This window comes from Thalassophryne amazonica, chromosome 13 (assembly GCF_902500255.1).
Source record: "Thalassophryne amazonica chromosome 13, fThaAma1.1, whole genome shotgun sequence".
NCBI lineage: Eukaryota > Metazoa > Chordata > Actinopteri > Batrachoidiformes > Batrachoididae > Thalassophryne > Thalassophryne amazonica.
In genome coordinates, this window is record NC_047115.1 from 96,282,833 (window position 1) to 96,295,895 (window position 13,063).

General features: G+C 42.7%; 1 protein-coding gene across 1 annotated transcript in view; it reads right to left on the reverse strand.

Moving 5' to 3' along the window:
* Positions 1 to 440: 440 nt before the first annotated feature.
* Positions 441 to 13,063, reverse strand: part of ptk7a (protein tyrosine kinase 7a) — a 259,481-nt gene continuing 246,858 nt past the window's right edge. The window contains exons 6-10 of the mRNA XM_034184423.1: positions 12,705 to 12,835; positions 9,224 to 9,490; positions 7,932 to 8,068; positions 2,352 to 2,487; positions 441 to 619 (exon numbers count right to left, since the gene is read on the reverse strand). Coding sequence (XP_034040314.1) covers positions 441 to 619; positions 2,352 to 2,487; positions 7,932 to 8,068; positions 9,224 to 9,490; positions 12,705 to 12,835 — 850 coding nt within the window. The remainder of the gene's footprint in view (positions 620 to 2,351; positions 2,488 to 7,931; positions 8,069 to 9,223; positions 9,491 to 12,704; positions 12,836 to 13,063) is intronic.

Here is a 13,063-nt window from a genome sequence, read left to right on the forward strand (position 1 = left end):
TGCCCCTCCCTGAGCCTGGTTCTGTTGGAGGTTTCTTCCTGCTAAAAGGGAGTTTTTCCTTCCCACTGTAGCCAAGTGCTTGCTCACAGGGGGTCGTTTTGACCGTTGGGGTTTTTCTGTAATTATTGTATGGCCTTGCCTTACAATATAAAGCGCCTTGGGGCAACTGTTTGTTGTGATTTGGCGCTATATAAATAAAATTGATTTGATTTCTTTCTGAAATCTGACCACATTTATTTCAATGCAGGTCTACTTTAATGTTGCATTTCTCAGTTTCACTGTACTAAAAATTGTGGAGTGGTGCAGTGTGGGTTGTGAATTGTGATTTTTCAGTTTCTACGTCACACCGGACTGTAAGTCACAGGACCTCTTAAACAAGTAAAAAAACAAAAACAACCTGTGACTTATACTTTGGAAGATCTGGTGTGTCTTAAAGTATCTTAGCTCCGAGTGCACAAGGTCCGATAAGTGTGTGTGTGTGTCTGTGGGGAACACACACCTGCTTTGGTCCAGCGGATGGTGGGGACCTCTCGGCCCGTAGCCGAGCACTGGATGGTGATCTCTTTGCCCAGCTCCAGACACTGTGCAAGCTGGGGGGTCGGGGTGAACTTCAACTTCTCTGAAACACAAGTGGAAACACCACACAAAGACTCATCAGCACACACGATGACCACAAAACAAGAAAACACAGACTGCGGCTGAGGACACCCATGTGATGGGTGTCCTCAGCCGCCATTTCTCTTTTTGCTCTGTATGCACCACTCTGCATTTAATCATTAGTGATCGATCTCTGCTCCCCTCCACAGCATGTCTTTTTCCTGGTTCTCTCCCTCAGCCCCAACCAGTCCCAGCAGAAGACTGCCCCTCCCTGAGCCTGGTTCTGCTGGAGGTTTCTTCCTGTTAAAAGGGAGTTTTTCCTTCCCACTGTCGCCAAGTGCTTGCTCACAGGGGGTCGTTTTGACCGTTGGGGTTTTTACGTAATTATTGTATGGCCTTGCCTTACAATATAAAGCGCCTTGGGGCAACTGTTTGTTGTGATTTGGCGCTATATAAATAAAATTGATTGATTGATTGACCCAGCTGATCCTGTTCAGACACATTCACCAGCTGCAGCTGCATCAACACACGGCAGCTGAGATCAGATCAACACACTGAGGCGTCACCGTGTCTCCCCAGCAGCAGAGCGTCACAGAGGAGAGCGAGGCGCATTTTACACCTCTGTGGGTGTCCTGCACGAGTCTTTGTGAAGGAAGAAGAACACGTTTGACGTGTTGGTTTTATGCACCGTATCACTGACAGTGGCTACGTTTACATGCCATTAATATTTGGGTTAAGGTCAGTATTCCGGTTTCTGAATCATTAGGAATAACCCGTTTACATGCTTAAGCAGACAGAGTTACTCCTGTATACATGGTCATTGGTATCATTTGGAATATCCCCATCTAAACAGCGACGCACGTCTTCCACCGGTGCTTGATTTGGTCTGGCATTCGTGTAATCCTGCTTCGTGTAAAACTCCTCACTACACTTTATACACTTTTCTCAAACAGGCATTAACATTTTCTCATTTTTCTCTCCTGTGTAAACATTCTCTTTTTTCTTCTGGGTGAGAAGATTATAAACAGACACACGCAGAACACAATGCGCGTGCTCTCCCTTCGCTCAATGCCTCCGGGGGTACGGATGCGGGACCCGCAAAGAATCCAAGTCATGGCCACAGAGCTCTGCGGCTGCGGTTACAGAGACCCTGCGGCACTGTGGATTTTTTCCGCAAGAAATCTATCCTTGTGGGCTGCCTCTGCATCAAAACAGTGAGCGTAGTCCCTGGACCTGTTGCCACAGTTGGCGCAGCTCCACACAGCAGAGGGGGGCGGTGTGAGTGGCCCACTGCGGCGTTTACCGAGCCCGCAGACTCAGTAAGTGCATCGGAGGCAGAGCAATTGCAGTGATGCCGACTGGCCCGCCTGATAAGGACGCAGCCGTTTATCTCTGCTTCTGTGGTGTCCGGTGGGCTGCGTGCACCGCATACAAGTAGTTGCCGTACTCAAAAGACCAAGATTCCTTGCGGATAGGACATGCGCAGAACACAAAATAATGTTCCTTTCTATGGTGATAATCCGATGCACATTTATATGACCTGATATTCGGGTTAGAAAAGGAGTAACCCAGGGGTCTTATTTGGGTTTTCAAAAACTGGAATATGAGCATATTCGGGTTTTTGTGGGTGTTTACATGGCCGTGTGCAACCGGGTTATTGCTAATATTCCGGTTATGAAAGGGTTATTGGCTGCATGTAAACGTAGTCATTGTTTCAGAATAATCCAGAAGGAGTCAACCATCTCACAGCTTACCCAGCACCAACACTCTTGCATGTCCAGACAGACGACCGCCAACCGTCTTTGCCTCGCAGCTGTAAATCTGCCTGTCAAACACCTCCACGTTATTAATCCTCAGGGTGCCGTTTGGAAACACCTTAAAACGGGGGTCCTGGAAAAAGGAGAATTCTGTCAGTTATCTTTCACCCCACATCACTTCCTCATTTCAAAACATCAGACCAGGTTGGTCTGAATGACAGAGATGAAAATGTGCTTCTGCAAACACAGGATGTGGAACTGGTGTCTGTGCCACACAGCCGATTTCAGCTTTTCACAAACCGTTGATCGACTGGGACCTTCATGCCAGCTTGAATATTCTTTATTGAATGAATGAATGAATGAATGAATGATGATATTACAACAAGTGCAACTAAATTATCTTCACACCCAGTTACCTCAGAAATACAGCAATTAATTCACATTTACTACTAGTTGAACGCAATAATGGCACACATCAGAATTAAAACAACTGCACATATACATTTGATTTGTTTATGTACGCTAAACTTTGAAGCAGTCCGTCATCCGAATTGAGACAAAGTGAGTGTAGGCCACAGCAGAGTCCCGTGCAGCTGAGCTTGGGGGGGGTGCTGCAGCTATGCAGCATGGCCTCCCAGAGTGGCAGAGTGGAGGCTGGGGTGGAGCGGGGGTGGGGACAGAAGCACAAAGGAGGGGTAGGGGTGGGGGGCGTGCGTCATGTGTGCAGATGAGTTCATATCAATCTCTGTCCGTGTGTGCGTAGAGTCTGTAGTGGAGGAAAAAATGAAGAGGGAGCCAAATGCTTCACCAAGGCAGTTGAAATCCTTCTGGAGGAAAACAGCGGGGCATTTTGACATTCAGTAGCTGATAAGGCTGCCATGTTTGGGTTAGGCACGGAGGCACAGAATTCCACTATGGCCTTTCTTTAACTGTCCAGATCCAGTTGAGAATATTCACTGGTCTCCAACATCAATTCCTTTGCGGGACAGACCAATTGCTCTGAGATGGTTTCCACTTACATTTAAATTCAAAACTTAATGCAGTCTGAGATTGTACTGCCTTGCCCACCTTGTTAATCATGACAGACAGATGAGAGGTTGTGGTTTTGGTAGCAGCCGACTTGCCAGTTTTCCGGTAGGTCAGGGCAGCACATAATTCAAGCAGCAAAAGACCTCCTACCATAAAGGCAAATAAGAATAAATCCTAGACGTCTTCAACAGAGAGTGGTGCTGAGCACGTGATGCGCCACTTCTCCCAGGCGTCAAGAACATAGCCTGCAGGATAGGTTCCATTGGGGCACGCAGAGTCCCCCAGCCCTGATTCCTTGTTAAAAAAAAATGGTGTGGAATGGAATGGATCCGCTGATCTCTCAGCGGATCAATTCCATAGTTATTCCAAATGCAGTTTGAAGAATATACAGTCTCATAAAGTTGGGACTTTTGAAGGTTGGGGCAGAGATACAGAAAAACAGAATGAGAGGAGGAGATGCGACCGCCCTTGCCGGAGTCCCAAGCGAGGGCGGTCGCATATTAGTGAATAGAGATATTCTCTCCAGTCACACTCTGTATTTGTTTGCTTAAGTATTACCACCACCAAAAAGGTCATGTTGTCATTGGTGTTCGTCTGTTAGCAGGATAACGCAAAATGTAATAAACAAATTTAAGTAATATTTGGCAAGCAGACAGATATTAATCCAGGAAATAAATAATTAAATTGCAAAGGTGATCCAGAATATACAAAATTATATCCCCCTCCCCCCGATGATTTGTCAACATCCTATTATTTTGGATGTTTACATTATTTTACTGTGCACACAAACAAAATTATTTCACAAAAAACAAAAACAACAAATTATTAGTCCCTGATGCTAATAGTCAGCTGTGAGTCCTTTGTGCTGGATAACAGCCGGCAGTCATTTGTTGTAGTTTTCAGCACATCTCAGACATGAGTCCTGAGGAATCCCAGCCCATTCTTCTTTGAATCTCTCAAGCTCCTCCAGGTTTGATGGTCTTCTGGTGTGGACCTTGGACTTCTGTTCACCCCACAGATTTTCACTGGGATTCGAGTCAGGGCTTTGCGCAGACCATCAGTAACGTTTACTTTGGTCTTCTGAAGGACGTTCTTCACCAGGAGCCACGTGAGCTTTGGGTCATTGTTGTGTTGGAAGACAAAGTATCGACCCAAACCCAGTTTTGCTGCCGACTGCTTCAGGTTTTCTTACAAAATCTTCACATATCCTCCTTTCTTCAAGATTCTCTCCACCTTGAGGAGATTCCCAGTTCCAGACCCACTGAAGCGTCCCCACAGTGTAATACTCCCACCGCCGTGTTACACTGTGGGGATGGTGATTTTTGGGCTTCTTTCTCCAAACATCTCATTTCTTTTTTTTTTTTAATTCTTTATTTTCAAAAAGTGGAAAAAAACAACATGTATAACTGTAGAAACATAATCAGACAATATCCACTTTTTTCCTCTTCTTTTTATAACAATAATGCTGAACAGATAAACAATGTGCACAGTAAATCCTGAAAAAATAAAAATTAATAGTAATGATAATAGTAATAATAATAGTCTACCACAAAAACAAAAAGGGACAGAGTTTTACTGTAATTACTGTATAATTTCTATACATGAGTGACCTCTACAAAGTCTGTTCCTAAAGGGTTTATACAGTAGTGTTCAGAATAATAGTAGTGCTATGTGACTAAAAAGATTAATCCAGGTTTTGAGTATATTTCTTATTGTTACATGGGAAACAAGGTACCAATAGATTCAGTAGATTCTCACAAATCCAACAAGATCAAGCATTCATGATATGCACACTCTTAAGGCTATGAAATTGGGCTATTAGTAAAAAAAAAAGTAGAAAAGGGGGTGTTCACAATAATAGTAGCATCTGCTGTTGACGCTACAAACTCAAAACTATTATGTTCAAACTGCTTTTTTATCAATCCTGTGAATCACTAAACTAGTATTTAGTTGTATAACCACAGTTTTTTATGATTTCTTCAGATCTCCGAGGCATTAATTTTGTTGGTTTGGAACCAAGATTTTGCTGATTTACTAGTGTGCTTGGGGTCATTGTCTTGTTGAAACACCCATTTCAAGGGCATGTCCTCTTCAGCATAAGGCAACATGACCTCTTCAAGTATTTTGACATATCCAAACTGATCCATGATACCTGGTATGCGATATATAGGCCCAACATCATAGTAGGAGAAACATGCCCATATCATGATGCTTGCACCACCATGCTTCACTGTCTTCACTGTGAACTGTGGCTTGAATTCAGAGTTTGGGGGTCGTCTCACAAACTGTCTGCGGCCCTTGGACCCAAAAAGAACAATTTTACTCTCCTCAGTCCACAAAATATTCCTCCATTTCTCTTTAGGCCAGTTGATGTGTTCTTTGGCAAATTGTAACCTCTTCTGCACATCTTTTATTTAACAGAGGGACTTTGCTGGGGATTCTTGTAAATAAATTAGCTTCACACAGGCATCTTCTAACTGTCACAGCACTTACAGGTAACTCCAGACTGTCTTTGATCATCCTGGACCTGATCAATGGGTGAGCCTTTGCCATTCTGGTTATTCTTCTATCCATTTTGATGGTTGTTTTCCATTTTCTTCCACGCATCTCTGTTTTTTTTTTGTCCATTTTAAAGCATTGGAGATAATTGTAGATGAACAGCCTATAATTTTTTGCACCTGCGTATAAGTTTTCCCCTCTCCAATCAACTTTTTAATCAAACTACGCTGTTCTTCTGAACAATGTCTTGAATGTCCCATTTTCCTCAGGCTTTCAAAGAGAAAAGCATGTTCAACAGGTGCTGGCTTCATCCTTAAATAGGGGACACCTGATTCACACCTGTTTGTTCCACAAAACTGATGAACTCACTAACTGAATGCCACACTACTATTATTGTGAACACCCCCTTTTCTACTTTTTTTACTAATAGCCCAATTTCATAGCCTTAAGAGTGTGCATATCATGAATGCTTGGTCTTGTTGGATTTGTGAGAATCTACTGAATCTACTGGTACCTTGTTTCCCATGTAACAATAAGAAATATACTCAAAACCTGGATTCATCTTTTTGGTCACATAGCACTACTATTATTCTGAACACTACTGTACATATCTGACCCACTTTCTCTACAACTTAACAAAAGTCCCCTTTTTGAGCCGAACTGAAAATATACTTCTGTGTATATTTCTTCTGTGCTTCTGTGTGTTCCGAGGATGAACAAAAAGTCTGTGGGGTATAGAGCCTTCTCCTACCGTGGTCCGGCTCTTTGGAATGATCTACCTGCTGTTATTCGGCAGTCTGACACGGTGGAGATTTTTAAATCAAGACTGAAGACCCACTTTTTTAGACTGTCTTATCATTAATTTTTTAATCTGTTTGTGTTTGCTTTGTAATTTCTTTTTATTCTACTGTGTTTTATCTTTTAACTGTGCTTTTCTTGCTTTTAATTTTGATTTTAGATTCATTTGTGTTGTTGTGAATTATGTGAAGCGCCTTGGGGCGACTTTGTCGTGATATGGCGCTATATAAATTAATAAACTGAAATTAATAAATTGATTGATACTTAATTCCATTACTATATTTAAAGAGCTTCTACTTTCATCTGATCTGACCAAAGGACACACGTCCAGTCTGCATAATCCTTCTCCAAGTTGTCCCTGAAGGCGTCTCTTCTGCAGAAGTGGAGTTTTTCTTGGTCTGTGACCTCTCAGTCCATTCCTGTCCAGGTCTCTCACTAGTTTTCTTTCCAGAGTCTTTGAAATCTTTGTCTTCCTCCCTCTGCCACTCTGGTTCTGTTCTCTGTGATGCTCTTTGAATTTCTGGATGATTGTTCTCTCTCCGGTTCTTTACACTTGGGCTCACGGTGGTAACTCCTTCTCCTGCTTTGTCAGCATCAATAATTATTTTCCTCAACTCTAAACTGATTTCTTTTGATGCTCAGATTGAACTTGATTCTAAAAGCTTTCAGCATGACAAAGTTAAAGCTCATCAACAAACAACAGAAGAATGTTTGGCACACAGCAACATTTAACTCAAAATGGTTGAGAGGATGTTGATGAAATGGTGAGCAGAAAACGAGGAATTTTATTTTTTAACTTGATCCATAACACATTTGAAGCACTTCATCTGGATTAAAGGTCTTTATTAGGTAAAGAAGCCGGACGTGGTGGTCCTGGGCTGGTGGGGTCACACCTGGTCTAATGTACATTCAGGTCACAGGTAACAGGTAAGCTGTGGTGGACGTTCCTACCGTCAGTTGGCACATTTTCCTCTAAAAACCCGTGATGTCTGAAGCCTTTTGCTGTTTCAGAAAACTGCACATTTTACAATAATCACGCTGTTCAAGCAGCACCTTGACATCTTAGTACAGCCAGGACGACTGATAATTCTGGGAAAACTAAATTTATGATAAATAAATGTTCTGTGTGCACATCAGAAACCTTAGCAAACACACAGCTAACGGCCATACGGTGAAATGTATCGTATGCTCAGACTCTTGCCAGTACGTAGTCACATTTGTAAAGGTGTGGGTTTGTGTGTTGTGACTGACCTCTGGTGTGATGACAATGTTGTTACGGATCCACGTGACCTCAGGTTCGGGGTTGGCTTGAGCGTGGCAGTGGAGGTACCCGGGTTTGCCCTCCTCTAACTGGCTGTCCTGAGGCCTCATCACCCACACGGGGGCGGCTGTGATCAAACACAAACAGAAGAAATGTTACGTTTCACAAACACCCCCAAACCACCCGCTAAAAAAAACATTCTAAAGGTAAATGATTTTGGGATCACTTTCATTCAAAGATACCTTTATCAGATATTCCAAAGTTTTGGAAAAATCTGAAGCACACAGGCTGCAAATCTGGCGGGAATATTAAGTGTTACTGTATTGTTTTTGTTCAGCATTAAGTATTACTGTACTTTTGGGGAGAGATGGGCCGATTCGATCTTTTACAGGTATCAGGGCCCATCCACCTGCCAAACCAAGAAGCCTACACATACAGCAAATGAATACATGATGGATTGAGCCTTTTCTCCTTGTAAATCATGAACATCCTTGTAAATCATGAACAAAACAACAACATTGCATACATCTCAATAAGACTGAATAATAATGATCACATACTGTGACAGCGATGTCTCTGATGTCACTCCTGCTGTGTTCACACACAGACACCTGTAGAAATACTGTTCCACTGTGTGGCCCTGTCTTTGGGCCACAGAAAAACAAACAGCCCTTCCTCAGTCTGCAGAGCCAGTGGATCCGGTGTCACTGGGGCAATCAGCACCCAAGTATCGTGATACACATCGAATCGGCACCCAGGTATCGTGATACACATCGAATCGGCACCCAGGTATCGTGATACACATCGAATCGGCACCCAGGTATCGTGATACACATCGAATCGGCACCCAAGTATCGTGATACACATCGAATCGGCACCCAAGTATCGTGATACACATCGAATCGGCACCCAAGTATCGTGATACACATCGAATCGGCACCAAAGTATCGTGATACACATCGAATCTCCACCAAAGTATCGTGATACACATCGAATCTCCACCAAAGTATCGTGATACACATCGAATCAGCAGCTAAGTATTGTGATATACATCGAATCTGCACCCAAGTATTGTGATACACATCGACTCGGCACCTAAGTATATTGTGATACACATTGACTCAGCACCTAAGTATTGTGATACACATCGAACTGGCACCCAAGTATTGTGATACACAACACATCAGGAGATAAGTGTATCATCCCAGGCCTGGAAAAGGTGAGCAGTGGTTTCCGCGTTTGTCTTAAACATGTCAAAGAAGAAGGTATGTGCACGACTCACTGGCCACAGTGAAGGTGACCTCCTGTGTCCGGCGGCCCGCTTTGTTCTGGGCTACACAGGTGTAGGTGCCGGAGTCTCCCTCCTCGGTGGGACTGAAGACCAGATCCAGTCCATCCTGGTACACTCTGCCCTCGGTGGGGACCTGCTGGCCTCCTCTCTCCCACCACACATCCGGCTCAGGTTTGCCCCTTGGGGGGCGACACGCGACACGCTGCAAGGTGTCTGCTATGAAGACCTTGGACAGCTTGGGCATCATTTCTTCTAATTCTGTGAAGTGGACATTACACACAGATCAGCAAGACGGGCGGGTGAAATTAAACAGCCTACAAATCCAGCTAAACTTTAAATGATGACACAGACGTTCATGCTAGCACAAGGCGCGTACAGTGATATGTTAAAAGATGCACAACTGCAGGTGGACAGCTGTACGGTGTTCTGTATCAAGCTTAACAATCCCATGTACCGCATACGGGAAAAATGTACCCAGAATGCATTGCATCATCCATCATCAGCATTCCTTTTTGTCTTTAGCGGGTCAGCGCCCTTCTGTTAGCCGTGATAATGTTGGCTTAGCAGTGCCTCGCTAATGCGCTTCATTTTGTCATTATTCTTAGTGATTGTTTACGGTTACTGTCATCATGGAGGAGTGTGAAAAGTTCAGGAACATGACGGTCCGGGAGCTGAAAAATGTCTCGCTGTAAGAAGTGTTCTGTGCAGTGGAAAACTACGGCAGAAGGCGGCCAGTCTCAGAGAAAGACGCTCAAATTTATCAGATGTTGGTGAAGTGTGACCACGAACAGTCGGACAGGAAGTGACGGTGGGTTGTGTTCTCGTTCTCAACGTGAGACGTGACATGAATACGGGAGATAAAACAGCTACCAGTCGTTCGTGTTAGTGATGTTACCGACTCATCGACTCTGGACGGACAAATAAAGGAATCAGGCAACACAAACGTGACGACGGCTATCGGATGTTTACTGAAATATTGAGGGAGATAACATCTGTTTACATAGGAAGCCGTGTGAACACGGAGCCTCACCAGACAGCAGAACGATATTCTACACGGCTACGCGCACAGGAGGAGTAAAAATCAGCAGGATGTGGGCGTGTTTCAGGGTTTGTATTTATTACTACTTTGTTTGTGCTTATCCAGTCTTATTTAGACACATTAATACACAAAGGAGACGGAAAACTTAAAATACTTGAAAATCAGCAAATCATCAAATATCCCCTGGCTGTTGAAATATAAAATAATAAAGAATCAAACAGTTTATAATAAAGAACAAAAATAATTATTTCAATTATTGACACTGCTTTATCAAAGTGCTGAGTTGTCATAAAACATTGAAACATCTAAATGTTATAAAATATATGGTGGAAAAAAAGAGGTATTTTTGTAGCTGCAAATGAGCAATTAGCATAACCAGTTAACCATAAAACCTAAATCAAAAACTGTAGCCTGACTCATTATATGTGCAACATTCTCTGTATAACTTGTAAACTATGTGGTCATTTCACAATGACACACGTGACTCAAGTCTCTTTCTCCAAAATTGTATTATTATTATTATTATACAATTGTATAGTTATTATTACTATTATTATTGTTGCTATTATTATTAATATATAAATAAAATAAATTTTAAAAAATATTATAATTTGTAATACATTTGACTCTTTTACGGCAATAAACGCTGAGCCATTAATTATTATACAGAAAACAAATGCACAAACATGCTGAAATGCCAGCAGCTTAATGCTAACTTTAACATTGAAAACATCATAGACATGCTAAGTGTTAGCATTGGCGTTAGCATAAAATACATCTATCAACTGTTTCAGAAGACCATAACAGGTCAGTTTAACATAAAAAAGGTAAATATTCCTCAGACATTTGCTCTTTAGGGTTTTAGTGGAGAAAAATGAAAATAAAGCGAAATAAAACAAATGAAACCAAGGAAGCAGCAGCTCGAAGCACTCCTTCACTGGTTCAAGATTCAAAGCAAAGCTTGGTTGATTATATGGAAGAAACTAAACATTTGCAGTAAGAAAGTTATTTAGCAACTGATCGATGACTAAATTAGTTGACAACTATTTTAATAATCAATTTTAATCGATTAACTCCATTAGTTGTTTCAGCTCTACTTTGGACGTGTTTCACTAAATGTGTTGATCCCAGATACGGACGGTAACTAAAACAAACAGCTCAACAGGTCAAAATTCTGATTATAGATCGTTTCTACACACAGGAACACACAGAGGTGAACTGTGGCACTTTGAAGGCCGTTTTTAATGTGGATTAAAAAAGGTTTATCTCTTTAAAGTGAGTGAGCTTTAGTGAGACCATAACACACACACACACACACACACACACACACACACACACACACACACACACACACACACACACACACACAGCAGTGCACAGTGGTTACAACCTGCAACTCCAAAGTGTAAATCAGTGAAGGAAAAGACACGAAAGCACAGATTATGGAGCTGAGAAGCCTGAGGCGGAGACGAGACAGTGACTGTTTAAACTTGTCCCTAAAAGCTGAGTTCTGTTGTGACACAATCCCCCATAATGCCTGCATGGATTACCATCAGATTAAGTGAATTAAGGCATTTACATGGAGCTGTGGATCAGTGGGTTAAAACTGTGCAGGCAGCTGCACTCCACTAATCCAAACCCTCGGGGAAAAGAGTCCGTTCAAAAGAATAAAGTGTTTGGGGCTTGAAACGCAGAAGAATTCCAGATCTAAGGTGATTAAAAACATTTGACTTGCATGTACATGCATTTCAAAATTCAGGCTGATTACTAAAATGAGAACACACTCCGGTTTTAATCTCAAAAGGTTCTGTGAGTCACACAGGAAAAGGGGAAGCTCTGGTCCGTCTGATGTTAAAGAGGCGTTCATGTGTGTCCGTCTACATGACCACACAGGGCCACAAATATCACAAAACCCAAACATAACGCCCGAACTGACGACTCTCAACAGCAATGCCAGGGTCAGTGCACTGACGTTATTATCATTTTACACAAATATAAATTGTGCCTGTCAAGAGAAACTGCTGTCCAACCGTCCACCCATAGGGCAAAACCTTCTGCGTCCTAAAACCCAAGAACTATACAACTCTGCCTGGCAAAAAAATAATGCATTTCTCACATTTATAAATGCCTTTTTTAACTGAATTTTGGGTTTCAAATAGGAAATCTATCAGAAGCTGTGAAATGCTCACATTGGCCACTAGATGGCAGCAAAAACCTGCTCAAATTTGCAGCAAGTTCTCAACTGTTTAGACATTTTACAAAAACCAACTTACAGTTGTGTCCCTGACCCTAACGGCCAAGAAAAAAAAAAACATCATCACTGCTGCAATCACCTCCCAGTCGACAGCTCAGAGGATCACAGAGCCGAGAGAGAGACAGAGAGAGAGCAGAAAGGTCACACCACCATCAGATGACATCATCACGTGTCTTTACCTGCTATGAGCAGGGACGCCTCCAGTGTAACCTGGGACCCCCGCAGGCCACGGCCCACACACTTGTAAAGTCCAGTGTTCTTGTTTTTGACCTGGGTGATCACCAGTGTGCCGTTGGAAAGCAGGATCACTCTGTGGGAAGGACACAGATCAAACCATTTAGACTTTAGACACAGACGTGAGACCAAACCGTCAAATCAGAGGAAGAATTCATGACACAGTTTATTAAAAAACATGTCAGGTACCAACATTAACTCAGCCGCTGTGGACCAACATCCACCCCCCCCACCCGTCACCAACCCGTCATCCACAGCCGCTGTGGGTGTGTGATGGTGTCCACAGTGTCCACCTTCACCGTTT